This window comes from Emys orbicularis, chromosome 10, assembly GCF_028017835.1.
Source record: "Emys orbicularis isolate rEmyOrb1 chromosome 10, rEmyOrb1.hap1, whole genome shotgun sequence".
Lineage (NCBI taxonomy): Eukaryota > Metazoa > Chordata > Testudines > Emydidae > Emys > Emys orbicularis.
In genome coordinates, this window is record NC_088692.1 from 63,475,698 (window position 1) to 63,502,795 (window position 27,098).

Below are 27,098 nucleotides of genomic sequence, written 5' to 3' on the forward strand. Positions count from 1 at the left end.
CAGTTATCACATGGAAGAATATTTGTATCACTGCTCATTAAGACTTGCTTTTAATTGCCATGTTTGGCCTGCAGAAGTAAGCCTTCAATTTTGAGTAGAAACTGTAATGCTAGCAATGCAGAATGAAGAAAATGCAAGTATGTTTCTTTTAGGAATGCAAAAGAAAAATGTCAAGTTGTTCTATTCACTGATACTTTTGAAATGCTGAGACTCAGATTACTGTTTTATCTTTTCTTTTCACAGGCCAGTATGGAAATCCTTTAAATAAATACATTAAACATTATGAAGGATTGTCATATGATGTGGATTCATTACACCAAAAACACCAGCGTGCCAAAAGAGCAGTGTTGCATGAAGACCAGTTTCTGCACCTAAATTTTCATGCACATGGAAGGTGAGTAATTTTTATTTAAAGCTATTCACCTTAAGAATACTTTCCATTTATTTTAACAAAATACAGATGCATTGGTTGAAGTACTATACAAGTGCATATGAATGTTATATAATTTGAATGTTATATAATTTGAATGTTATATAATTTTAAAGATAGCTTTCATAATGCAAGTGAATTAACTGTAGGTGTTCAGAATAGATCACACTGAGTTGCAACTGTCATTTTTACTTAGACTTCCTCAGATTTTCTTGTTTAACCTCAAACCAAAGATTTTATTTTTGGCTAAGCTTAAATCTCTTTTGGTTTTTGAAATATATTAAGAGTAGAGTGGCATAGTTATTCCTGGTTTTGTAATGCATTTTTGGACTTTGTGAATAGCACAAAGCTGTACACTGAACTTTGCCTGTGAGTAGTCTTCATTGAAGAAAATAGTCCAATTTGGGACTAAATACTAAATTTCGTAAGCAACTAAAAATGCATTTTCTATACTTATAACTGAAAACTGAAGTTATCTAACTCCATGTTGCCAGAGAAAATTAGGTAATTCCATAGTGTCACATTGTAGATAAATGTGGTGTGTGTGGGTGAAAACTAGCACTGTGCTGCAAAGATTTGAAAAACCCTGGTCCTGCAGGTAGCTTGCTTTTTTTTTTTTTTTTTTTTTTTTTTTAATAAAGAGAACTCTTGCATTTAACTTACCTTTTGCTCTTCCTGATTTTTTTATGGTCAAATTTGCTCTGAATGTCTATATACTACAAGTGCTACAGCAGCACAGTTCTACAGCTATGCGACCGAAGGGGTTTTTCTGTTGCTATGTTGCCCAATTCTTTAGTAGTTATTAATTATTATTGATTTCTAATTAATACTAATTTAAATAGGGTACTGTAGGTTCTAGTCCCAGGATCTGGCATGACAGAATCAAGGTTATTGAGTTCAGTATCTGGTTGGGAACCCCAGAGTACACAATGTAGACACTCAGACTGAGGGAAAGCAAAGCTTTAACACCTGTTGTGAACACAATTAGTAAAGCCACAAAAGCGCCAAACCACATAAAAGGATAGCAAAAATACAGAGTTACGGTGATATATTGTACCATTCCTCACATATGTACTCATATAGTCATACCCTTGCTTGGGGATCTGATGGTAAGAGACAACCTGCTCTGACCCTGGCATGCCAAACAAGGCCCATGGTCCAGATTGATGGACGACAGTGACCCCCTTTATGTGGTGGTCTGGCCTATTGTAGGGCCCAGGGGCTGTCATGAATATTCATTCAAATGCTCAGTCTCCCTTGTCCATATCCAACTTTTATCCTATAGATAAGTATATTAATGATTTTAGCTTATTGCCATATACATCAGTTAATTGCCAGGGCAAATACGTGGTTAAGCATCTGCTGACAGTCTATCCAAACATACCCAAGCCTAGTATCAGCTCAACATTCCTGTGGTTATCTGGTAGCATTTTAGACAACCCCTTCCCTTAAGCACACTATTCCCAGTTCCCCAAAACTCAGAGTAACTTGGCTATTTATCTATGCCAGAGTTCACAGGCCTCAAAACCTTATGCTAATTTATACCTTATATTAACTGCTTAAGCTTATGTCTTACAGGATATGGGCCTGTAGGTTTCTTGCATTACTGCCAAGTGAAATAAAATGCTAAAGATAGCTCTATAGGCTACAACTGTAGTAAATCTATCCCCTTGAGAGGTGGTAGTTAGGTTGAGGGAAGAATTCTTCTGTCAACCTAATGGTGTCACTACTGGGGCTTAGGTCAGCTTAATTTTATGTCTCTCAGGAGTGTGAATTTTTCACGCCCCCTGAGTGATGTATCTAGGTCAATGTAGGTTTAGTTGTAGATCAGACCTGAATCTAGACTTATGTAATATTGATATAGCCATATACATCTCTGATGTAGGAAAGTATTATCTTTATTTGACACGGTAGAACAGAGTTACAGAAAACATCACATTTCAGATATCCTCATTTTGGTTGCCTCAGTGACTGCGTGCTTAACTTGAAGTATCAGGGCTTGATATTTCAGAGGTTCTGAGCATCCAGAACTCTCAATTATTTCAGCTACAGTTGTAGGTGTCACAACTAAGCACCCATAAAATGAGGAACGGTTAGTAGCCACATCTTAAAAATTTTAATCTAAGGCCAGGTCTACACTACCGCGGTAGTTCGACGGCTGGCAATCGAAGTTCCGGGTTCGATTTATCGCGTCTGGTCTGGACGCGATTAATCGATCCCGGAAGCGCTCGCCGTCGACTGCGGTACTCCAGCTCGGCGAGAGGAGTACCGCGGAGTCGACGGGGAGCCTGCCTGCCGCGTGTGGACCGCGTCTGAACCGCGGTAAGTTCGAACTAAGGTATGTCGACTTCAGCTACGTTATTCACGTAGCTGAAGTTGCGTACCTTAGTTCGAATTTGGGGGTTAGTGTAGACCAGGCCTTAGTTACTTGACCAGCATCACATAGGAAGCTGGTGGCTGAGGAAGGATAAAGCCCAGATTATCTGGATCCTAGCCTCATGCCTTGCCCACAAGGACTATCCTTTCTATTCCTGCAGCAATTTGCCTTATTCAGTATGAACCTTCTGGGGGAATGCAAACATGAGAAAGGAAATAGAAATTCTCAGCTGTTTATATTTAGGCAAAACCTAGATGGGATTTCAGGGGACACAGAAAAGGCTGCCTCTGTTGCCCTTCAGTCTTTTTTCCACTGCTATATTTTAAAGGCCTGCTGCAAACAATGGATGTTTTGGAGCTTCTCAAAAAAAGACTCTTCCTGACTCTCAGCTGTGTTTCTCTGGGTGGTGGTCACCATTTCCTTGGATTACTTTTGAGGATCAGTGGGTGCATTATACTGTGAACCCAGAGCTCCAGGTCTCCTGAGCTCCTAGTTACTTAGATGTGTTTCACAGAGTTCACCTGGCTGGGGGAACTAAGGTTGCTAATTAAGCCTGCAGGGACAACATGGCAGGAAAGGAGGGAGTATAGGCTTGGCAAAGGCATTTCCTAACCACTGTCACTTTCTAATAATGTTTGAGTTACAGATCTATAAAAATAAAATATGAGCACAGCCTCCCCCAACTCCTGGTGCCTGATCTCGATGCTCTTGAGAGTCCTGGGTTTGGTTGAAGTACATAAGGCAGGGTCCCCAAAGTGGGGGGCGTGCCCCCATAGGGGCATGCGGAGGAACATTGGGGAGGTGGCGTGTGTGGAAGGGCCTGGGCCAGCCCCATGGGGCCACTCTTCCAGACCAGCTCCACCCCCACCCTCGCTCTTCCCCCACCCCCGTTCAGCCCCCAGTCCTGCTCTGCCTTCAGGCCCCGCCCAGCTTCCAAGGGGGGGTAGGGACGGAGTGCTACATTTCCAGCCCAGCTCCACCCTCATTCCCTCTCTGTCCCTCCCTCCCCCGACCAGCTCCGCATCTAGCCCCAGCTCCAGCCCAAGCTCTGCTGTTAAGGAAGCCTTGGCTGTGCAGTAATGGAGGGAGGATACTGACAGATTCCATTACTGGTTAGGGAGGAGGGTGACGGGAAAAATTTGCTCAACTCCTGCATGTTGCGATGGTCTGGCCTCTTGCTTAGAAAAGTATCCCTCTTCTAAAACAGCCTCTCTCCCCCTCTTGCCTGTGTGCTTCAGCTCCCCTCCCTATTCTGTTATGTGTTTAGAGACATTTAAAGTCAAGGACCCTACTGGAAGAAAACCCATTGCTCCAATAGGGGAGAGTCATTCAACATTGATGGCTGTGCCATAGCTTCTCAGACAATTTTTCTGCTAGGTGTCATGCCACTGCCACAAAATGGATGCTCTAATCAACAAAGGAGGTTGTAATGCAGCATGAAGGTCATGCTCCAAATGATTACAATGGAAAGTAGAACCCCTGAAACAACATGGGGTTTATAATTTGATATTGACGCATCCTCAGTTTCACATTGACCACTGTGATCAGGAAATAATCGATGACAGTCTCCAGAAAAGTACCGGTGTTATATTGGTGTTGTAAACAGGTTCCAACATCTCTTACTACATTTTGCTTACCTAAAAATTTTAGCTGATGTGGTATTCCATATTCTAAATATTGCCATAGTGTGTTGATAGTTATCTGCTGCATTTCACCAAAGAAGTGGTTTCTCTTCAATGGTGGATAAGTCATGCATATATGTAGCTTTATCTACATCAGGGATCGGCAACCTTTGGCACGCGGCGGGCCGGGCCGGTTTGTTTACCGGCCGCGTCCGCAGGTTCAGCCAATCGCGGCTCCCACTGGCCACAGTTTGTCGCTCCAGGCCAATTGGGGCTGTGGGAAGCGGCGTGGGCCAAGGGATGTGCTGGCCGCCGCTTCCCCGCATGCCAAAGGCTGCCGATCCCTGATCTACATGATAATTTTAAAGCTCCATTGGATGAAAATAGCTAAATAAAATTTAGATAGTGATCTTTGAAAGACTTTCCACTGTAAACTAGTCTCTTGCGCTCCAGTTCCATAAGGTAACTGAGCCCAGGAACCTGACAGGTTTTTTTAAAAGATAGCATGAGAACATCTGCAGTTACCTTAGAAAGGATTTAAAAAACAAAACAAAACGTGGAAGGGATATAAATCTGTGCGCTTCAGGACATAAGCCAACTTCTTACTGAAGGGGTTAGGAGGAAACTTCCTACACAGATAGGTGTCACCATTCTGGTTGAGCTCCTTGTAGACACTCACCAGGCTGCTGAGTTTGGATCTCAACACTGGACTTCTGTGTTTTTTGGCTTTCTGAGCATATTCCAGGTACTACCTCTGGCTTTGGGTCTCTAGGCACACTCTCAGGGTACAGATCCTCCATCTAACTCTGGCCCCTCTCCGAGCTGGGACTTTATTGCCCACTTGCCTAGGCCCTGATATTAGCATCATCCTCGCAAGGCTTTCCAGTAACTTAAGTACATCCATTCCAGAACTCCAGCGTTGTGGGCACTCTGCTTTATGGTTTATCCCTTCAGAGACATATAATAGCTGAAGCAAACCGCTAAACTTACATACGATTTCCAACACAATCACTCTTCATTTTAGATGGTGTCAGAGGTACAGATCTAGGCAAAACAAGAAACATCTGCGCAAAAATCCTTCCCTCGGTTTCCTCAACACTTTGCAGCATTCTTTGGGACTGTACTCTGTGTCTTCTCGTGGTTCCAGGACTTTGTTCCTCCAGGTCAGGGTTCTCTTCCAGATCCTGGAGTCACTGTCTGAACTCTGCAGTTCATTTCCTCTAGCTGTGGCTGGTGTCCCGCAGTCAGATAGTTCTCTCTCCCTCCTCAGCCTCTGGTTTTAAAGAGCTGTACCCACACCTAGGCTGTATCTACACTTAATATGCTACAGCAGCAGTGCTTCAGTGTAGACAATCATAAGAACATAAGAACATAAGAAAGGCCGTACTGGGTCAGACCAAAGGTCCATCTAGCCCAGTATCTGTCTACCGACAGTGGCCAATGCCAGGTGCCCCAGAGGGAGTGAACCTAACAGGCAATGATCAAGTGATCTCTCTCCTGCCATCCATCTCCATCCTCTGACGAACAGAGGCTAGGGACACCATTCTTACCCATCCTGGCTAATAGCCATTTATGGACTTAGCCACCATGAATTTATCCAGTCCCCTTTTAAACATTGTTATAGTCCTAGCCTTCACAACCTCCTCAGGTAAGGAGTTCCACAAGTTGACTGTGCGCTGCGTGAAGAAGAACTTCCTTTTATTTGTTTTAAACCTGCTGCCTATTAATTTCATTTGGTGACCCCTAGTTCTTGTATTATGGGAATAAGTAAATCACTACAGTGATGGAAGGGGTTCTCTTGTTGTTGTAGTTAATTGACCTCCCCTAGAGGCAGTAACTAGATTGACAGAAGAACTCTTCCATTGACCTAGCCCTGTCTAAACCGGGGGTTAGATCGGCATAGCTACGTCTCTGAGGATGGATTTTTTACATCCTGAGAGACACATCTCTGCAGACGCAAGTTTTCAGTGTAGCCCATTCCCTGGTTTTTATGCCCCTTATGGAGAAAAGCCACTGCTCTAAACCCCCACTCTGTGGACAAACTTGGTTGAACTGGTTCCCATAGGCTTCAGCCTTTCCATTGTCCTAAGGGTACGTCTACACTTACCGGAGGGTCCGGCGGCAGGCAATCGATGTTCTGGGATCGATTTATCGTGTCTGGTTTAGACGCGATAAATCGATCCCGGATCGATCCCGGAAGTGCTCGCCGTCAACGCCGGTACTCCAGCTCGGCGAGAGGAGTACGCGGCATCGACGGGAGAGCCTGCCTGCCGCGTCTGGACCCGCGGTAAGTTTGGACTAAGGTACTTCGAACGTAGCTGAATTTGCGTACCTTAGTCCGAAGTGGGGGCTTAGTGGGGACCAGGCCTAAGGTGCTCCCTCTTGAGTAAGAGCTGTTTTGGTGATGACTATCCATTGCTCCTGGTCTGGGAGAGACATGACACCAGCCCTGATAGCAGATGACTGACTATATATCCCCTGAGGCATTTAGTGATGCAGAAACTTCCTCAAATCAGTCACAATTCAGAAGTGTTATGTAGGTCTCCAAATAGTCACACCAGGTTAGTACACAATTGCCCACTTTGGGATTTTTGCACCTTCTTCTGAAACATGTGGTGCTGCCATCAACCTACCTACTGCTTATTGGGAGAGGTGGATTAACAGCAATGAGAGAACACCCCACCCCCACCCCATCCCCCCGTTGCTGTAGTGAGTGTCTACACTGAAGCGCTACAGCAGCACAGCTGCAATTGTGCTGCTGTAATGGTTTCAATGTAGACATAGCCTAAGTATAGACACCACTAGATTGATGGAAGAATTCTTCCATTGACCTAACTACCATCTTTTGAGGGGATAGATTTACTACAGCGACTGAAAATCCTTCTGTCGCTGTAGCAAGCATCTACACTGCAGCACCACAGCTGTGCTGCTGAAGTGCTTATAGTGTAGACCTACTTTAAGGTTCTGCCTGTGTATAGTGGTCTGCCTGCATGGAGTCAGTTGTAAGACTGAGGCCTTAGCGGGGGAATTTATATTTTAAAGCCTCATTTCCTAGCTGAATTCTTACCTTAGCTTGCAGTCTGGGTGATACTTTAATGGCCCAGTTGTAAACACTTGATATAATACAGGTTAATATAATACTTGCATCTCCTTAAATGTGCAAGGGCATTAAGCATAGCTACTTCTAAACTTTTTAAAACTCTTGCCCATTGTAGAAAAGGAGAAGTGTCCGTTAAAATGAGACAAAAGCTTTTGTAGAAGTGTGGCGTATCTATATATTTTTATTACAATGCTTTAATCCTCACTTCAGAAGGTTCACCCTTTTTAAATTGACTTTGAAGATCTTGGCTTATTCCTTAGTCATAGTGACTTTTATAACAGACCATTAAAATATTGCGGAAGTGTGAAAAATTGTAATTCTAAGCAATTATCCAAAGCCTTTCTACACAAGAGATGTTTTTGTAAGGAGAACAAAGCTATTCTTTTTAGATGGGGAGAAGCACTTTTGCACTTGTGCTAATGGTAAATGTATCTCAAAATAGTTATTGAAAATTAAAGAATACTATTAGAATATTAATAGTTTTATGAATATTTCAAAATATTGAAAACTAATTCAATTTCAACTTGCTAATCAATTTTTGTTTAACATTCCAATTTAGAACAATACCTTGCTGTGTTTACATTTTCTTGCATTAGTTTTTCTGGGGGGAAAAAAGCGCATATACATGAAAGCAGAAACTATCAAAATAATTCTTTATAAAGGTTTGAACGCTTAGAACAACTTCATGAATTAATTGCTGTAACTTGCTGAAGTTTTTCCAGAGCAAAATTCTAACGATACCAGACGGGTGTTTCATAAACTTAATTGAACAGCTCTGATACCACCTACGAAACTTTTTTCTTTTCTGTGGCTCTGTTTCCTTTTGGGGCTTTATGGAGGATCAGAGGCTACTGCTGAGAGAAGTCTGTGTTTGTGAGTGAAGATGCAGAGGACCTCATATTCTAACCTAACTGCTTTCTTGGGCTCATCTGGTGCATTTGGAGCTGCTTTTTCTTTACAGAGATGTCTGATCTGCAGGCTAGGCTGTAATACTACTTCATTGCTTGATTTTTTAACTGCCATCAGTTCACTGTATAGAGAAGAATCAAAATACCCTTCAGTTCAGTGTCCAGAAAACTTGCTGGTGGCATTGGGGGACAATAATGTGTGAAGAATCAGAGTATTAAAGTGTGGCTGGCTTGCTTCAGTGTGATCTGTCTTTTAATCTGTAGATGCTGCTTAATAACATGGAGACCAAAGACATTTACAGTTCTTTACATTTGAGTCATTTTAATTGAACTAATACTTAGATAAGTAGTCTCTGCTAGTAGTGTCAAATATATAACTATTGTATCACTACTGTGGGCTAACATACTTAGAGAGCTAAAGGCAGATGAGGCCTGGGATTATTTCAAGCTGAAGTTGCACGAGCTGTCCGAGGCCTGTATCCCGAGAAAGGGGAAACGGTTAGTGGGCAGGAGAATTAGACCTAGCTGGATGAGCGGGCGTCTCAAAGGGGCGATTAAGAAAAAACAGAAAGCGTACAAAGAATGGAAGAGGGGACAGATCGGCAAGGAAACCTACCTTATTGAGGTCAGAGCATGTAGGGATGCGGTGAGACAGGCCAAAAGCCGTGTAGAGTTGGACCTCGCGAGGGGAATTAAATCCAATAGTAAGAGGTTTTATAGCCATATAAATAGGAAGAAAACAAAGAAAGAGTAAGTGGGACCGCTGAAGCATGTAAATGGAGTGGAGATTAAGGATAATCTAGGCATGGCACAATATCTAAATGAATATTTTGCGTCGGTGTTTAATAAGGCTAATGAAGGGCTTAGGAATAGAGGTAGCGGGACAGAGGGGAATAAAGGAGGGGCGATTGCAATTACAGTATCAGAGGTGGAAGCCAAACTTGACCAGCTAAATGGGACTAAATCGGGCGGACCGGATGATCTCCATCCTAGAATATTGAAGGAGCTGGCGCGAGAAATTGCAAGCCCCTTGGCGATAATTTTTAATAAATCTGTAAACTCGGGGGTGGTGCCGATGGACTGGAAAATAGCTAATGTGGTTCCTATTTTTAAGAAGGGGGGAAAAAGTGACCCGGGTAACTACAGGCCTGTTAGTTTAACTTCTGTAGTATGCAAGGTCTTGGAAAAAATTTTGAAGGAAAAAGTAGTTAAGGACCTTGAGGTGAATGGCAATTGGGACAAATTACAACATGGGTTTACGAAAGGCAGATCGTGCCAAACCAACTTGATCTCCTTCTTTGAGAAAGTAACAGACCTTCTAGATAAAGGAAATGCGGTGGATCTAATTTACCTCGATTTTAGTAAAGCGTTTGATACTGTGCCGCACGAGGAATTATTGGTTAAATTGGAAAAGATGGGGATCGATATGAAATTCCAGAGGTGGATAAAGAACTGGTTAAAGGGGAGACTGCAGCGGGTAGTACTGAAAGGTGAACTGTCGGGTTGGACGGAGGTCACCAGTGGGGTTCCTCAAGGTTCGGTTTTGGGTCCGATTTTATTCAATCTATTCGTTACTGACCTCGGAACCGAATGTAGGAGTGGGCTGATAAAGTTTGCGGATGACACAAAGTTGGGAGGTATTGCCAATTCGGAGAAGGATCGGGATATTCTGCAGGGAGACTTGGATGACCTTGTAAATTGGAGTAACAATAATAGGATGAGATTTAATAGTGAGAAGTGTAAGGTGATGCATTTAGGGATGACTAATAAGAATTTTAGTTATAAGTTAGGGACGCATAGGTTGGAAGTGACGGAGGAGGAGAAGGACCTCGGAGTCCTGGTTGATCGCAGGATGACTATGAGTCGGCAATGTGACGTGGCTGTGAAAAAAGCTAATGCGATTTTGGGATGCGTTAGGCGAGGTATTTCTAGTAGGGACAAGGAGGTGCTGCTTCCGTTATACAAGGCGCTGGTGAGACCTCATTTGGAGTACTGTGTGCAGTTCTGGTCTCCTATGTTTAAAAAGGATGAACTCAAACTGGAACGGGTACAGAGAAGGGCCACTAGGATGATCCGAGGAATGGAAAACCTTTCGTATGAAAGGAGACTCGAGGAGCTCGGTTTGTTTAGCCTAACCAAAAGAAGGCTGAGGGGGGATATGATTGCTCTCTTTAAATATATCAAAGGGATTAATACCAAGGAGGGAGAGGAATTATTTCAGCTCAGTAGTAATGTGGACACGAGAACGAATGGATATAAACTGGCCGTGGGGAAGTTTAGGCTTGAAATTAGAAGAAGGTTTCTAACCGTCAGAGGGGTGAAATTTTGGAACAGCCTTCCGAGGGAAACGGTGGGGGCGAAAGACCTTTCTGGCTTCAAGATTAGGCTTGATAAGTTTATGGAGGGAATGGTTTGAAGGGATAATGTGATTTTAGTCAATTAGGCATTAACGTGCCATCGCGGGTAAAATGAGGGTCCGGCTGTAGAATCTTGCCTGTATGCTCGGGGTTCTGCTGATCGCCATATTTGGGGTCGGGAAGGAATTTTCCTCCAGGGTAGATTGGCAGAGGCCCTGGAGGTTTTTCGCCTTCCTCCGCAGCATAGGGCAGGGGTCGCAGGCTGGAAGATTCTGTTGTAGGTGGGTCAGCTTTTGTGGCCTGCATCATGCGGGAGGTCAGACTAGATGACCATATTGGTCCCTTCTGACCTTACAGTCTATGAGTCTGAGTGTGTAGTTTTTCTGACAACTTACTACTTCAATATTTGTACTAAAACAAAATGCACAGTACACCACAACCACACAAAGCAATTAACTTGTAAATACAAATTAAAACAAGCTCTTATACTATAAGTTTACCAAATAAAGTAAACCTTTTACAACTTCAAAAACAGATATTACAGTAAGTTTTTTATAATTGGATAATCACCTAAATACCATTTGTTTGGCAGCTTTAATGCTTGAGATTTTAAATGAACACTTAATAAAACACCAGCTTAATAGGGCAGTTAAGACCATTAAAAGTAACATATGGAAACCTATTAAATCTTTGGAATCATAAACCTTATTGTTTAGATCAGTTGACATCGCTGCCTTGCAGACAGTACAAAACTTATTTTATTTTTTCAAGGTCTGAAATAGGAGAAAATGAAAAGTTGCATGTGCAAGAGGTACAGGTTAGAATTAAAATTAACCTGCCTACAGTTATTTTTACATGCCCAGGATTTGCAAACCCAGTTGATTCTCATTCAGGTAGGTCCCCTACTGCTATCAGTATCCTATTGGGAGGGTAGTGAATTCAGAAGGAATGAGACACTAGAGGGCCTCCAATATGGTGGTTCTCAACCAGGGCTCTGGGGGCAGGTTTCAGGTGGTCCACGAAGCATGGCCGGCATTAGACTCACTAGTGCTCAGGACAGAAAGCCAAAGCCCTGCCATGCAGGATTGCAGCCTGGGGCCCCAAGCCCCATCACCTGGGGCTGACGCCAAAGATTGAACAACTTAGCGTCGCAGTGCCCCCTGTGGCGTGGGGCCCTAGAAAATTGCCCTGCTTGCTACCCCCTAATGTTGGCTCTGGCTTTTATATGCAGAAAAACAGTGGTAGTGGCACAGCTGGGCCATGGAGTTTTTATGGCATGTCAGGGGGGCCTCAGAAAAAAAGATTGAGAACCCCCAGTGTAAGTATGTGTAAGGGAGTTTGATTGTAAAGGAGTTTAACTTACTCCATTATATGCCTTCCCTCTTAATATGGGATATTGGTCTCCATCTCACTGGCAGTATTTTACTTTCTAACCGACTTTTCTTCTTGATCACAAATATTGCCTTATTGTTTTGATGTTCACTTTCCTTTAATAAACTCTCCGGCAGTAGTTTCAAAACCTTCTTTCGTAATATTGCGTTTCCTTTTAAGGTTGAAAGAAAAGCTAGGCTTCTATAGCAATCTTGTAAATCAGATCTATCGCTTCATCTCAAATGATCTTTGTAAGGTAATTCATAATTCTTGGGTGGAAGATTGAATCTTTCATGAAGTCTGCAACTTAAACGTAGGAAGCTGTATTTTGTCATGTTAACTCCTGAGGTTGCAACTTCCAAACTGGACTATAAATCTACTTGAGTTCTTGTGTTAGCTCAACTCTTTGCTCCTGTAGGGTCCCTGATCTTGCATTGAAAAAGGTGGAAACTTTGATCCAAGGAATGAAACTGTCCCAAAAATTGAAGAGTAATGGTAAATTGCCCTTCAGGGAAAGATCCTTCTCAGCATAGACATTGCCAACATACCAACTGCAGAACAAAAATAATCTTAAATAGGTAATTGAAGTTCTATTAAAGGGTGAGTTTATTGTGCTAGACATTAATTAGTAATTGATTATTTTCATTTGAGGACAGGATTTGAAAAACTTACTTCACACCTCATAGTCCCAGAATTAAGTCTGCTAATCAGGGTGAAAAATACATGTGCAACCAAGACCCATGCATATTCAAAGGAATAATAAACTGTCTTCTGTTTAACTGTACTGTCAATTAGCTTTCTACTTAATGCATTTAAAAAAATGTAATTTACTATCTCTTCCTTATACTTTTTCTCTAACTTGTTCCATCAGTCTGTCATCCACACCCACTAACCCCCACTCTGCATAGATTCTGCAAAAATTGATGACATTCCCCTGGGAAAGATTGCTACTCACCATGGGTGAGTGAACAAGTGGATTTTTCAAGTGCTTTTTGAGGACAAATGACTACATCTGCATATTACTAAATCATATTACAGGTACACTCAAAACAGTTTTTCAAAGGCTCCACAGTTTATCACTAATCCTAAGATTTTTTCAGATTTTTATTGCAAACCATTTCATATCATTCCGGTTGAAGTCAAGCGTCTGAACTAGCTTCTGTTGGAATGTGTAGCCTTAAGGAAAAAGCTGTTTTTAAAATACGTGATATATATGACAGTTCTTAATTTTTAACTGTGTGTAAGCCAAAAGGCCTTTCACCTGGTTAAACCTGTGGATATTTTTGTGTTCTGTAAGATTATTTGATTCAAAGATGATTTAGGACCCTATTATTTCAATATTTAATATCTATTATAAAAAGGTTTAAAGTTCAATAGCAAAATACCTTCATACATTTGCTTCACTCTTTGGCTTACAAGTAAGGATGGCTACATCTGATAACTGTCTGTCAAAAGTGCAAATTTCCAAAAACTAGAACCCTATCTTAAACCAAATGTTTGGAACAGTTTTTTTAATGTCTCACCTAACTGAGTATTTCTAATGGTATTTTCATTGGTCAGCGCTGATAACAGAGGGCACCTATGGGATGGCTTGCACAGTTGGGCCCTGAGTGACCAGTGGATGCAGTGCAGTTGCTCTCCAGGAGACTGACAGGAATTGTTGGTGGCAGCAGTTCTATGCTTTTTGTGCTTATCCTGCACATTTTTTGAGTCTAGGGTCAGTGGCTCCGATTGGCCAGTGTAGTCAGCACTGCATGGTTGCCTTTAACAGTGGAGTCAGATAAGAGTGGGTAAGCAAAGTAGGAAAGCAAAATAATTATACCAAGCCAAAAAAGTGGCAGTGTAGCTACCATACCGTCGAATCAATGCTTTTAATTGATAAATCTTAAACAAGTTTGCTACAACAAGCTGGGTAAGAAAAAAAAAAAAAAAAAAAAATTCAGCAAATGATCTTGCGTTTAGACTATAGTGCTGAGGCTATGGGGATTGACCCCTTTAATTAAATACTATTGAACAGCCCAACTACATTCAGGCATAGTACCCTGGATGCCAGTTACCACTGGGTTAACATGGAACAAGATTAATTTCTGGATGCCATAACCTTACTGCCCCAAAAGTAGAGGCCGCTGCAAAAGGGTGCGCATCCTGACAATACTGACAGTTTAGAGAGCCTCTGCAGTGAAGGGGAGAGGGAAAGGCTGGTCATGATGAGACCATTACAATTCAAAATGTCCTTACTAAAATGTACTGGCCTTATTCCAGTATTCACATTTTCAGTTAAAATGTTCTTAATGTGCTGGTGGTACTGCAGAGTAAGAAGTCTTCATCTCAGCAACAGGCATAACTTTGGAACATATAAATTATCTGACAATCAGTTAAACTGAGGATGGGAATAAGCCTTGTTTGGCAAATAGAATTTGGGTGGGCTTTTCCTTACCATTCAGTGGAACTCTTTAGATTCCCTTCAATTTTCACTTGAAATTAGTGCAAATCACTGACTGTTTTGATGGATAGGTTCATTTTTATTAATGTGTTCAAGCTAATGTTAATTCAGCAATGATTGTCATGAGATTTTTTTTTTTTGGGTGGGGAGTGGGCTTGTTGATTGTGCAGTCATTATGAACTGAGAGTTAGGGGCACAGTGGCCCCAGAGCAGTTTGCTAACACATTATGCTAGTTTTTTAATCTTTAAAAATATAGTTTTATACTTTTATACTTTAAAAGTATATAGTTTTTTTATAGTGCCTTCAGTCTTCAACGCTGTTAGACACTTGGATATGTTAAACCAAGTAATTATTGACTATATTTGAACAGGTCATGAAAATGAAAGGTGGTGAAAATTATATTGATATATTGTCATCTTTAAAAGTGATATGCAAAGCATGCAGTCATAAATGAGATGGACTGAGGCGACAATATTTTACCTCAATGAATGGGGGAGGATGCTCTTCTCCACTCTGTCAAGAAGTGACTCTACTCTGGGAGTTATTGCCAGTCAGTAGATATAGAAGCCAGGAATACAGAATGACCTAGCAGACCAGCTGAATAGATAATTTACAAGTCACCATGAGTGGTCTCTTCGCCCAGATCTGGCCAAATACATCTTCCAGCGGACAAGTTCCCCAAGTGGACCTATTTGTGACAGTCCAACAGAAAGCATTAGTAGTTCTGTTCCATATGAGGTCACAGCCCACGTTCCATAAAACGACTTTTTACTGATATGGTTAGGCAGGCTCCTCTATGCTTTTCCACCAATCCCATTCATTTGCAGGATGTTGCTAAAGATAAGACTGGACAAGGCCGGAGTCACACTTGTAACCCCAGCATGGGCCATCAGCACTCTCCACAGTTCTCCACTCTCCTGGCACTATCAGTGAAACCTGCAATTTCACTTCCACTAGACTCAGACCTAATCTCCCAGGATCACGGTTGCCTACTCCACCTGAGCCTACAGTCCCTTCACTTAACTGCATAGATGCTCCATGGGTAGATGCTAAAGAGACGTGCTTGAAAGATGTTCAAGAGGTCCTGCACAATAGTAAAGCCTTCTGTGAGTGTTACTTACCTTGCTAAATGGAAACTTTTCTCCATCTGGTCTTGCCGATATGGGGTATCACCGACCGGTTCATCAGTTCAACAAATTCTGGACTACGTATACCTGAAACACCAATATTTTGCAGTTATACCATCAAAGTACATCTGGCTGCTATTTCAGTGTTCCATCCTAAAGTGGACAATCGTTCTGTCTTCTCCAATGACATGGCCATAAGGTTTTTAAAGGTCTTAGTCAAATTATATCTTCAATTGCAAGAGCCCATTTCCCCAGGGGATCTAAACTCAGTATTGTCAAGACTTATTGGTTCCCCATTTGAACTGCTGGCTACCTGCTCACTGTTGCATCTATCAATGAATGTGGCATTTTTTGGTGGCCATTACCTCGGCCAGAAGAATAGAGAGCTGCAGGCATTAATGTCAGGACTTCCTATATGATCTATTTTAAGGACAAGGTTTACCTGCGTCCTCATCCAAAGATCGCCCCAAAGATGGTTTCCTCTTCTTCCATAATCCAGCCAATTTATTTGCCTGTATTCTACCCAAAACCACATACAACCAGAGTGGATGAGTGTTTGGATACCTTGGACTTCAGAGCCTTGCCTCAAGGCTCCAGGGACAATGCTAGAGTGGGACGAGTTATTCTCTAATCTTTATTGAAATAGATTCTGATTCCACTTCCTGTCTTACAGTTTGAGAGTTGCCAAGAGTGGAATGCATGTGTGCAATCACTCAAATAAAAAACAGTTGCTAACCTGTTCCATAAGTTATTCTTTGAGATGTTTTGCACATGCCCATTCCACAACCCTCTTTCCTACCCGTCTCATTGGAGGTACAGCAGGAAAGAACAGGGGAGATGGGGTAGGGATGGCTTTTCCCTTTAAACCTGTGTGCAGTGGCAAACGGCAGTAGGGGAAGCTTGAGCTGCCTAACGGGTTCTGCGGAAGGAAAAAGTTTCCATTGACTGGGTGCTCAGTGCACTGACATTGAGAGGAATGGACGTGCAGCATATCTCAAACAGTTACAGAACAGATTAGTAACAGGTTTTTTTTAGCTTTTAGAAGATGCTCAAAACACACAGACTCGGAAACAATCTGTTGGCTTATAGTGTAAGCCATTCCATTGCATGCTTCACTAGTAAATTTCTGTAGGAAAAAATGCGCTAGCTGAAACATATATGAAAGAGCACTCTGTTATAAAAATGTCTGCAATTTGGACCGATCACTTTAAAGTCAAGTTTGGATCCAGATGCAGACTTTTTCAGGGCTTTAGAGTTGTTAGGGATCCCTGTTTTTTATTCGTGTTCATCTGATCTGTAAAATAATGCTTTTGGCTCAATATAAATAAAAGTAATAAGGTTCTTTTCGTAAGAAGTAAGCTGGGAATGGAAAGGGGAAACTATTCAACTATTGGGGAGAGGGAAAGTAATTACAAGCTAGCTTAAAAATTGGAAAGAGTAACAAATTGTGCGAAATTGGAAGGGGGAGATTAGGGACTCTAAGGCTGCATTTACATGCCTGTTAGTCTTTACTTTGGTTAGAGCTGTGTTTCCTAGTGTACGGGAACTTCTCTTGGTGAGATTTCCCAAGTTGTCTTGTGCAAAAAGATAACAGTTGTCTCCTATTTTATAGGAACCTGATGCAGAAATAAACACTAAATGCTTTGCATACCTTAACTGTTATCATATTCAGTCAGAATAAGCATGTCAGTAGTTTTCAGCTGTTTGATTTGTATGCAGTAATACTGTGCATACCTTTTTATGGCTAAAGTAAAATGTAGGATAGATATAATTAAAGCTTATGAGAAACTACAAAGGTTTTGTCTGAGCATAGATAGCAACTGTTGTTTCAACTACAAATCTTCATGACAAAGGGACAGTCTGGCCTGTACATTTTTTTTTTTTTTTAAGTAAAATTGTTGAAACTGACTTTTTTTTAAAGCAAACTATGCAATAACTTAAACAGGCTCATTATTGCATCTCCATGGTTGTATATAATCAGTTAATCTATCATAATGAAAATAACAGCAATAATAAAAAATCTATTTAGTGAAAAAAACAAAACCTAAAAATCTGCAATAATAAGCATGATTAAAACCATAGTTCTTGAATATTTTAGTTCAGCTCTAGCGGTAACATCACTGTATGAAATGTACTTTTATGCTAATGTGGCAAACATGAAATATGAGAGAAATCGTACTCTAGCTATTTTCTGGAAACGGGTGAAAAAGATTATTTAACCATTGTTCAAGGAACATAGCTTTCTGGGTATTGGTACTGCCTGTGTGGTGCTTTGTCAGTTTTTTCAGCAATATGTGGCTGCAAGCAAGAAGGTCAAAGCCATATTTCAAATGCATTACAATTCAGTTTATACATATTAAGAAGTTCTTGCTATGTCAGTTTACATAATTGTACTGAGCAAAATGGTTCATTTGCTTTCATTGCTAACAATAGGTAACACATTAATAAAATGAGACTACAATGCAAATCCCCAAGCACAGAAATTCAAAGGTAAGAGTCCTGTTGTCGAGGTACTATTTTGATCCCAAACTGTGAATTGACGTGATTGTGTGGGTTTAAACCAATATCTACCTTTTAAAATATGTAGTACAGAATTTCATCATTACCACTGCCTATCTAAAGCTTTGGGGCTTAATTTAACTTAAATTGTACTTCATCCTTGAAATCAAATAACTTTCATCTCCCTCCCTTTTTTTCCCCTTGGAAACTCATTAGCAAAAATTAGTGCTAGTGACTCGCCAAACTTGCTGAGTTATGACTGATTATTCTTTTGCTACCTGGAGTATGTGCAAATGACCAAGAGAAGGCCTGTTTGTTTAATCACATTATCTAACAGATTTCTTAATTTAGTTAAATTAACTGAGGTGAGTAGGAAGTGATGAGGAAAGAGTGAAGTCAGTATGTAAAAACATAAAAGGATGTATTTTTATTTAAACCGCTAGTCTGTTTTACTTGTGAATGGCTGATCGTTCAAACTGCTCTGTTCATAATAAAAACTTTAGTCACACTACTTTAATTAGCATTTGTGTGTAATTTGTAGCTTTACCCCTATACTGGAACATAGTGGTGTCTTTAGAAATCAGGAATGCTAATTCCAGTGGTTATTGGAAGTTTACCTTACAGGCCAGTTTGGTAGGTATGGATTCCCAGAATGGAGGTATGAATTCTCAGGATGTACACATTCTCAGATACCAACAGAAAAAGTTTTATCATAAGGTACAGGCCATCTAAGCAAACCTACCTCAACAATTGCTGTTGTGGAGTAGGAAGTGCAAGATTGAAGAATGATGTGTAAATACCTCAGAAGAGGATTTTAGTGTCCGTTGAGACATGGAGCCTGTTTATCCTACTCTGTGTAATTTTAGGTTGAATCCAGTATATTCTGGCTTTGTATATAATTTCCTTTTGTAATAAGGCCAGCTACATTCTCAATTCCACTTACTTCAGTTGAGCAAGAGTGTCCGAGAGGAGGATTTGGCCCTGATTATATAGTATTCCTACACCTGTTTTTCATACCTCTCTTGAGTAGTTATGTAGTTTTCAGTGTTAGATATAATAATAAGCTTGTCCTTTATTTTCGAATCGCTCATGATTGACTTCAGTTTATATGAATTAGAACTGGAAAAGTTTAGTCTTAGAGTACTTTATTTTCAATATGCTACTGTATCACATGTAATATAGAGATCAAGGATCATTCTTTGCTTTGAGCATATAGACTAAGTTAAGGGTCTGCAGGCAGAATAAAAACATTTGAATTTCCTTTTAGAAAGAATACCATTAACTTGAGTCAGCTGTGACAGAGGTCTTGCTAGGATTTTTAATAGACATCAATGAAATCAGGGAGACTAGGTTATTCTTTCACACATGGGCCTCCCCAGGAGGAAGATAGCAGTCCCTCAAATGTGAGGGTGGAGATTTGTTACTAGAGTTTCAGCAGACGGATGGAGTCAAGAGCTTGTCTAAACACACCAGTTTGACTTAAATCAGTTTTAAAATGTATTTAAATTGGTATAACATTGTTAACCTTGTGTATGGACACCTATATCTGTTTAAACCTGCCGTATCAGTTTATCTTGATTTACAGGCATAATCTGATAAGAATGTCCACACAAAGGTTTTAAGTCTGTTTAAAACAATACCTTTAAACCAGTGCTGTGTGTGTAGACCAGGCCTAAGCAAGAGCATATTGTGAACTTCATTATATTCAACTTTATCGTTTAAAATGGATGAAGTTGGCAACCAGGGCACTTGTGTAACTTGTCAATGTAATATCAAAACAAAGTAATATTTAATATTTTAGTTTTATTCTGTAACCTTGAATTCCTCAATTTTCCATCTGTTTGTCATTCGGTCTCTAAATATTTATAGTTTACAAATACATAAAGTATATATGTCTAGAGATGTACTATTTACATAAGGACATCCTGTAGACATAAACTTTCAGTGAGACATTTGTTTTCTTCTTACTACCAAATATAAAGTTTGTTTCCCTAATCTCCTAGGCTGTGTAGCAGTGTACATTTCTCATCCTGTTATAAATTACTAATTTACTTAAAGCTAATCTACCAGATGTTAACTTTGAGTATTGAGATTACTTTCTCAAAAGATAATACATAAAATGCTATTTTTTGCTGGAGTGGGGTGTGTGCTGTTTAATAGAGTAGGTTAGAGAACAGGAAACTTACTGCTTGTTTCTTAGTACTGAGAAGTAATATGGCTATGGAAATATAAGGATAGTTGTATTTGGAGGTATTGCTTATTACATTTTGTATTGGTGTTTGTATTGAAAAATCAAAGAAAAAACTTGTCTGAATATAGACTTCACTGTGCATTTTTCTGAATTTAGATGAAATTGAGTCTTAATATTAAGAAAATGCTGAAGATATTTTTAGGAAACTTTAAAACTGAAGATATTATTTATTATATAATTGAGGTGTATACTGGAACAAAATTGGATTGAAAGTGACTGACAATGTGACTGACTTCAGACATTAACACCCTTTATTTTTTTATACTGTGAGCACAAATGGACAGTAGGTTTTACTATATGAACTATGAATCTGAATGTGTTTGTATAGTGTACATCTCAATGTACGGGGGAGAAATTGATTTTTTTCTTGTTTGTTTAAACAGTGGATTTAAGAGAAGTCAATATTGATGTGCTAACTGTTTCCTTGCTAGCAGATTAAGGGGAAAGTAAAGGTGGAAAGAGTCAAGAATATTTATTATAATGACTACAGAAATGAAAAATACAAGCCAAGTAATACCCTTTTATATATGCTAATTTCAGGTTTGTCTCACTAATTTGATTATTCTTCAAAGTCACTCTGTTTAGGCCTATTTGACACTTTTTAGCCTTAATAGTTAGTCCTGCCTCCCGTATGCGCTCGAAGACTTTTTGTAGATGCTCCAGGTGTTCTGCCCATGAATCAGAAAAGATGGCCACATCATCAAGGTAGGCGACTGCAGAGTCTCCCAGTCTCGCTAGGAGACTATCTACAAGTTTTTGGAAGGTGGAGGGCGCATTTTGCAGTCCGAAAGGGAGCACGTTAAATTCATACAGCCCTACATGGGCGATGAAGGCTGACCTTTCCTTTGGCGGATTCATCTAGCGGTACTTGCCAGTACCCCTTGGTTAAGTCTAAGGTAGAGATGAACTGAGCACGTCCCAGTTTCTCCAATAGGTCATCTGTGCGTGGCATTGGATAGTTGTCTGGGCGAGTTACAGCATTTAGCTTACGGTAGTCCACGCAAAAGCATATCTTCCCATCTGCTTTTGGAACTAGATCCACTGGAGATGCCTATGCACTGTTAGAGGGGTGGATTACCTCCATCTGTAGCATGTCCTGGATCTCCCGTTATATAGCAGTTTTGGCTTGAGGAGACACCCGGTAAGGTTGGGCTCTAATTGGGCGAGCATTACCTGTGTCAATGGAGTGGTATGCCCGTTTGGTCCGTCCTGGGGTGGCTGAGAACATCGGCACAAAGCTAGTGCACAGCTCCTGGATCTGCTGTCGCTGCATACGTCGAAGTGTTATGGAGAGGTTCACCTCTTCCACGCCACTGTCACTTTTTCCTTCGTAGAAGACTCCTTCAGGCCACTCAGCGTCATCTCCTCCCTGGGCTGTAAACTGACAAACCTTTAATTCTCTGGAATAAAAGGGCTTTAGAGAATTAACATGGTATGCTTTAGGGTTGAGTTGGGGGATGCTATGAGATAGTTAACAGCTTCCAGGCGCTCTTGGACCATGAATGGCCCTTCCCACGACGCTTCCATCTTATGGGCCTGGAGTGCCTTCAAGACCATGACCTAGTCCCCTACTTTGAAGGAACACTCTCTGACATGGTTATCATACCAGGCCTTTTGCTCTTCCTGAGCATCTTTTAGGCTTTCTCTAGCAAGAGTCTCGGAGGGTGTTTTTGTACGTTGTTTACAAAGTCCAGAATGTTAGTTCCCGGAGAAGGCGTAAACCCCTCCCATTGCTGATTCACCAACTGTAATGGCCCTTTAACCTCGCGGCCATACACAAGTTCAAATGGTGAAAACCCTAAACTGGGATGTGGTACAGCCCTGTAGGCAAAACTTCAAAGTTACAAAAAACAGGAATAAATCTCCCTCTTAGCATAGGGAAAATTCACAAGCTAAAACAAAAGATGGTTTTTCCTGCCCTGGTCCCTCTCTGTCCCGGAGAGAACCACAAAGCGAGCACAAAACAAAAACTCTCCCCACAGATTTGAAAGTATCTTCTTCCCTTATTGGTCCTTTTGGTCAGGTGCCAACCAGGTTATTTGAGCTTCTTAACCCCTTACAGGTAAAGGAGGGATTTTATGCTACCCTTAGCTGTATGTTTGACACTCCCTCTTTCTTGATTTGAGGTAAAGATCTGGGATGGCCCTTACTAATGACATCTGAGGCAGGATGTATGCAGTGTTGTAGCCGTGTCGGTCCCAGAATATTAGAGTGGAGCATGGTATGCATCTATGTCACAGAACAAATTAGGAAGGATGGTTTAGTGGTTAAGGCATTTGGACCGGGGCTAGGGAGATTGGAGGTAATACCCTGCCACAGGCTTCCTATGTGGATCTTGGGTAGTTCTCTTAATCTCTGTTCCTCAGCTTCGTATTTACAAAATGGAGGTAATACCATGTTGTCTTGCATGTTTAGATTGTAAGCTCTTGAGAGCAGGGCCATCTCTTGCTATGCTTGTATAGTGCCTAGAACACTGAGTCCCTGATTTCAGTAAGAGTCTCTATGAGAGGAGGATAGTATTCTGTAACATAATCTCCATCCAAGATTTCAGTAAGGATAATTGTCTCTGTAGCTTGAGAAGGATGAACGCCAGTCTGTGTTGCACACGTGAATTCAAGTTGTGTTATGAAGCGCATATGTTATGTGGGAAATGGGTTCTTTGACAGCATCTCCAACTTCTGCCACTATTCCCTTCCTATGTGATTCTGGAGCTGGGTAGGTTCCGCTGCTGATAGGGGAGCGTTTGGTTCCTTGCTAGTAGTGCTTCCTGAGAACAGATCAAAAGCCCAAAGCTTGACCACCTCGCAGGGGATGTGTACCTGGGAACATTCAGGAAGATTAAGACAGATCACCTGAAGGTGCAAAGTCTATACGGATCTTTAATTGATTTGCCTTAACTTCCGTGTGTCCCTGTAGACAAGCCTTTAGATGTCTGGCTTCATGTGCATCCACTCTCTTGGTGTTTAGGAGTGGCAGCAGCACTTGTGTCCATCTCATTGTTTGAATGTAAAGTAAGGCATTTCTGTAATGAGGAAGAGTCATACAATAGAAAGACCTAAATGAAACTGATATTGCAAACTTCATTAAACAAAACCCAGGTTGATTTTTTTATTTTAAGAGCTTTCTAGTGTTGGTAGGGTGATTCTATATGCAAAACATGAAGTTTAAATGTTGCAGTCCTGATTAATTTAGATGACTAAAATAAGTTGCCAGGTAAAGGTAATTATTATTATGTTCAATTGGACTATGCAGTTGTTGATTTTTAAAAAATACTTTATTAATGTGGCACTTGTCATACTGTAATACAAATAATAGCGTTGGAGTGAAAATTAATTTTGGGCCTAATAGCTGTGGATCACTAGTGGTGTATTAGTTATTGCAGCACTTGTAAAAAAATTGTCATGTTTTTAAAAAAAAAATCAACAAAGTTGATGTTTTATGTCTTGATAACTTTTTCTTCCACTTAAATATTAGAGGTTGAAACGTAAACTTGTGCTCCTGATTTCCAAAGAGATCATTTATATTTCTAGTGGAATTAAATGTAGTCGGAGTGTTAAATATAAGTAAATCTGTTCAATTTAGATATAGTTGAACTGTTATAGTTACATGTAGTAATCCTTACACATATTTGTGGACTTATTACAAGTGTTGGTGACCATCTTACTTTTGAATTTCATATCAAATTAATCCAACAGTATACCTATACTTTAAGTCTCTGTGCTGGAAATTGCAAGTAAAATAAATTGAAAATGAAGAGATTACTAACTTGAATAGTTTATAATGCTTTATCAAAGAAAAGATGGCTCTGCATTTTATGGAGGAGTGGGAACAAAATCCATAGTTAAGGCTGGAGCAGGTAAGATTAGGTTTGTGAACTTTAAGAGTGGCCATGATTTCTCTCAAATTATTTTGTTAGTATAGTTACATCAGAAACGTCTGAATACCATTATGTACTGAACTGAAATCATTCTTGTAATACATTTATCTGTCTCATGCTCTATGTAAGGAATATTGTTTCCATATTTTTAAAGGATTTGCAAGGTGGCTTTTACTACCTACATTTTAACACAGTCTGTATTCAGCAGTGTTTGTGTAATTGAAATTATATTTCAGTTTACTATCTTTTGTTTACTTTATAGACACTTCAACCTTCGAATGAAGAGAGATACGTCCCTCTTTAGTGATGACTTCAAAGTAGAAATAGCAAATAAAGTAGTTGATTATGATACCTCCCATATTTATACTGGACACATATATGGTAAGTACAACAACAATTTCACATTGATTAAAAAGTGCAATGATTTTAATGTTGTTTTGACTTATGAAGTGGAAAATACTTGATCAAATTGCTCAGATATTATTTTAAAATTTCCTTAATTGAAAAAATACTAAAATATGATGCATGGACAGTTGATTTATCTTTTCCTAACTTAGTTTTGGTGGACTTACTGCAAAATACTTTCATAACTTATTTGAAGTCATTCAGAGTCTGAATGTCCTTCATTTTAAGCACCTTCTCAAGAATGTGGGTACTGCACTTCTGAACATAGTCTTTCCTTCCTTTCTTCCCTCCTTCCTTTCAAACAGATGGTGACTTCAGTCTGTGTATTTTCACTTAAAGATGAACTAAACCAGATGGCTGAACAGTTGATTTGACCATCCCCTATTCAGTTATACTACTGAGTGGCCCAACTACAATATCAGGCAACATGGTACCTGAGGGATTCTGACAAGCAATGTGGTGAACTTAGACACCCATATCCCAAAAGAAGGCCCCTGTAAAAATTGTATGTAATCTGGTGCTTAGCCCTTGGAACAAGCTGAATGTGGAAGCTAGTCCTGACCTTCCCCGTAATGCTTGCTGGAAAAACTTGAAATTTTCCGTTAAGTTTCTACAAGGATTATGAAATGGCTACAGGTGATCGAGTATGAAATATTGAATTTGATGCCTATTCAAATTTACTTCCATTTAAGAGTTCACATACCTTGAACTATAAAACTTTAAGCTCATATTGAATGAATGGTGAAGGGAATCTAGAGAGTCTTCATCAGCGTAGAATCAATAACTCGGTCATTGACTGTAAATGCATGCATTCCAGAATATATATATAATTGGAGATGTAAACTCTGGGGGGTGGGGAAGAGTGCTTTCCACTACTGGTGGTTCATACATTGTTGATGGGAACCAAAATCTCTTGTGTATCTCCATAAGAGAGCACCATCTACAAAGTGATGTATTTATGGTATCTTGCCCCATCTTGCACCCCTCCTTGCACCAAAATAAAATGTTGGAAGACATGTAGGGATACATAGTTAGTTTCCTTAAGTGTGTTCTGGGCTCAAATTTCGGGGTGGCGGTAAATTTGCAGTAATTTTTGTCATGTTTTTCTTGGGATACAGCCCCTACAAAATGTTGTGCTTTTACATTTCAAAGTGCTTGAATGCTTGTGTATAGCCAGATTGTCTTCAAGACAGCTATGCCCTGTTGGAATCTGGGGTAAGCTATGTAGTGGAAATCTGGGGTTATTTGGCTAAAGGGTTCATGAGAGAGCCCCTCCCACAAATGACCAACTTTTAATTTGCTAAGTGCTCTAAAATCAGGTACACAGTGAAGCTAGGGTGGGGAGCTGAGAATAAGCAGGCAAATCTTATACCATTGACAGGTACGTAGTTCTCAGAGTTGGTAGGGGTGGGGTGTAAGGTCAGGGAAACTAAGAGGAGGCTCATCTTAAGGCTAAAGATCAGCTTGAGCTCTTCAAGGAAATGCTTAGTGAATGAGGCTCTGGCAATTGATCCACTCACCTCAACTCAGCTGGTTGCTTGGGGAGGCTGGTGCTCATCTGCAGTCCCAGTGACCATGAGTTCAGATCCTCTCCTCATCTGACTCTTGTGATGAATTTTAAGCATGTGGAGTCCACATACAGATTCCTCTGGGTTCATCTTGTGTCCGGAATCAGAGCCATTCTCAATGCAAATGATCTGCTGGGTCTTAAAGGGATAGCCAGACTGAAACTCTACTCACCAGTCCTGCTGGTTTCTCCAGCTGCTAATTGTGGACATGTGAGAAGTGCTAGCAAAGTCTCCCTACAGCACCCCTTTGGTCCCATAATTGCCCCTCAATCATGCCCTATATAATTTTTTGAAAACGGGAAGTTCACGTGGAAAAAGATATTTGTAGGATATACATGCTCCTGCATTGCCTTGTGCCTCATTCTATTCCAGAACATAAGATTAACTTCCCCAATTTAAACATTGGCAAATGAGCAAATGCAAAGTTGAAATGATTTTTCCATATGAGCGTATCTTTTTTTTCTTTTTCTCCTTGATGTCTGAACAGGGGAGTCTTCGTCATCCCTTAGCCTCTTCCAACCAATAGCAAGTATTTAGGTCACTGATGCTTTACAGAATACAGTGAAGGTCCATTGAACAGTCTGAATAGGAGTGCTGATTTGGAGCTGTACAGGGCTTGGTTAGAGAAAGGGGGTTATGATACTGTGGTAATCCCAGTTCCTGTAGTGATCCTTGTGGGGGATCACTTAGTTTTGTGGGAAAGTATTGCTTTAACACTTTTCAGTGTTTTGCTTTTTAACACTTGTTTTGTTCTTGTAACAT

General features: G+C 40.5%; 1 protein-coding gene across 1 annotated transcript in view; it reads left to right on the plus strand.

The window, feature by feature from the left end:
- The window catches only part of ADAM10 (ADAM metallopeptidase domain 10), a 113,607-nt gene that overhangs the window by 37,368 nt on the left and 49,141 nt on the right, over window positions 1–27,098 (plus strand). The window contains exons 2-3 of the mRNA XM_065411553.1: window positions 244–394; window positions 24,626–24,744. Coding sequence (XP_065267625.1) covers window positions 244–394; window positions 24,626–24,744 — 270 coding nt within the window. The remainder of the gene's footprint in view (window positions 1–243; window positions 395–24,625; window positions 24,745–27,098) is intronic.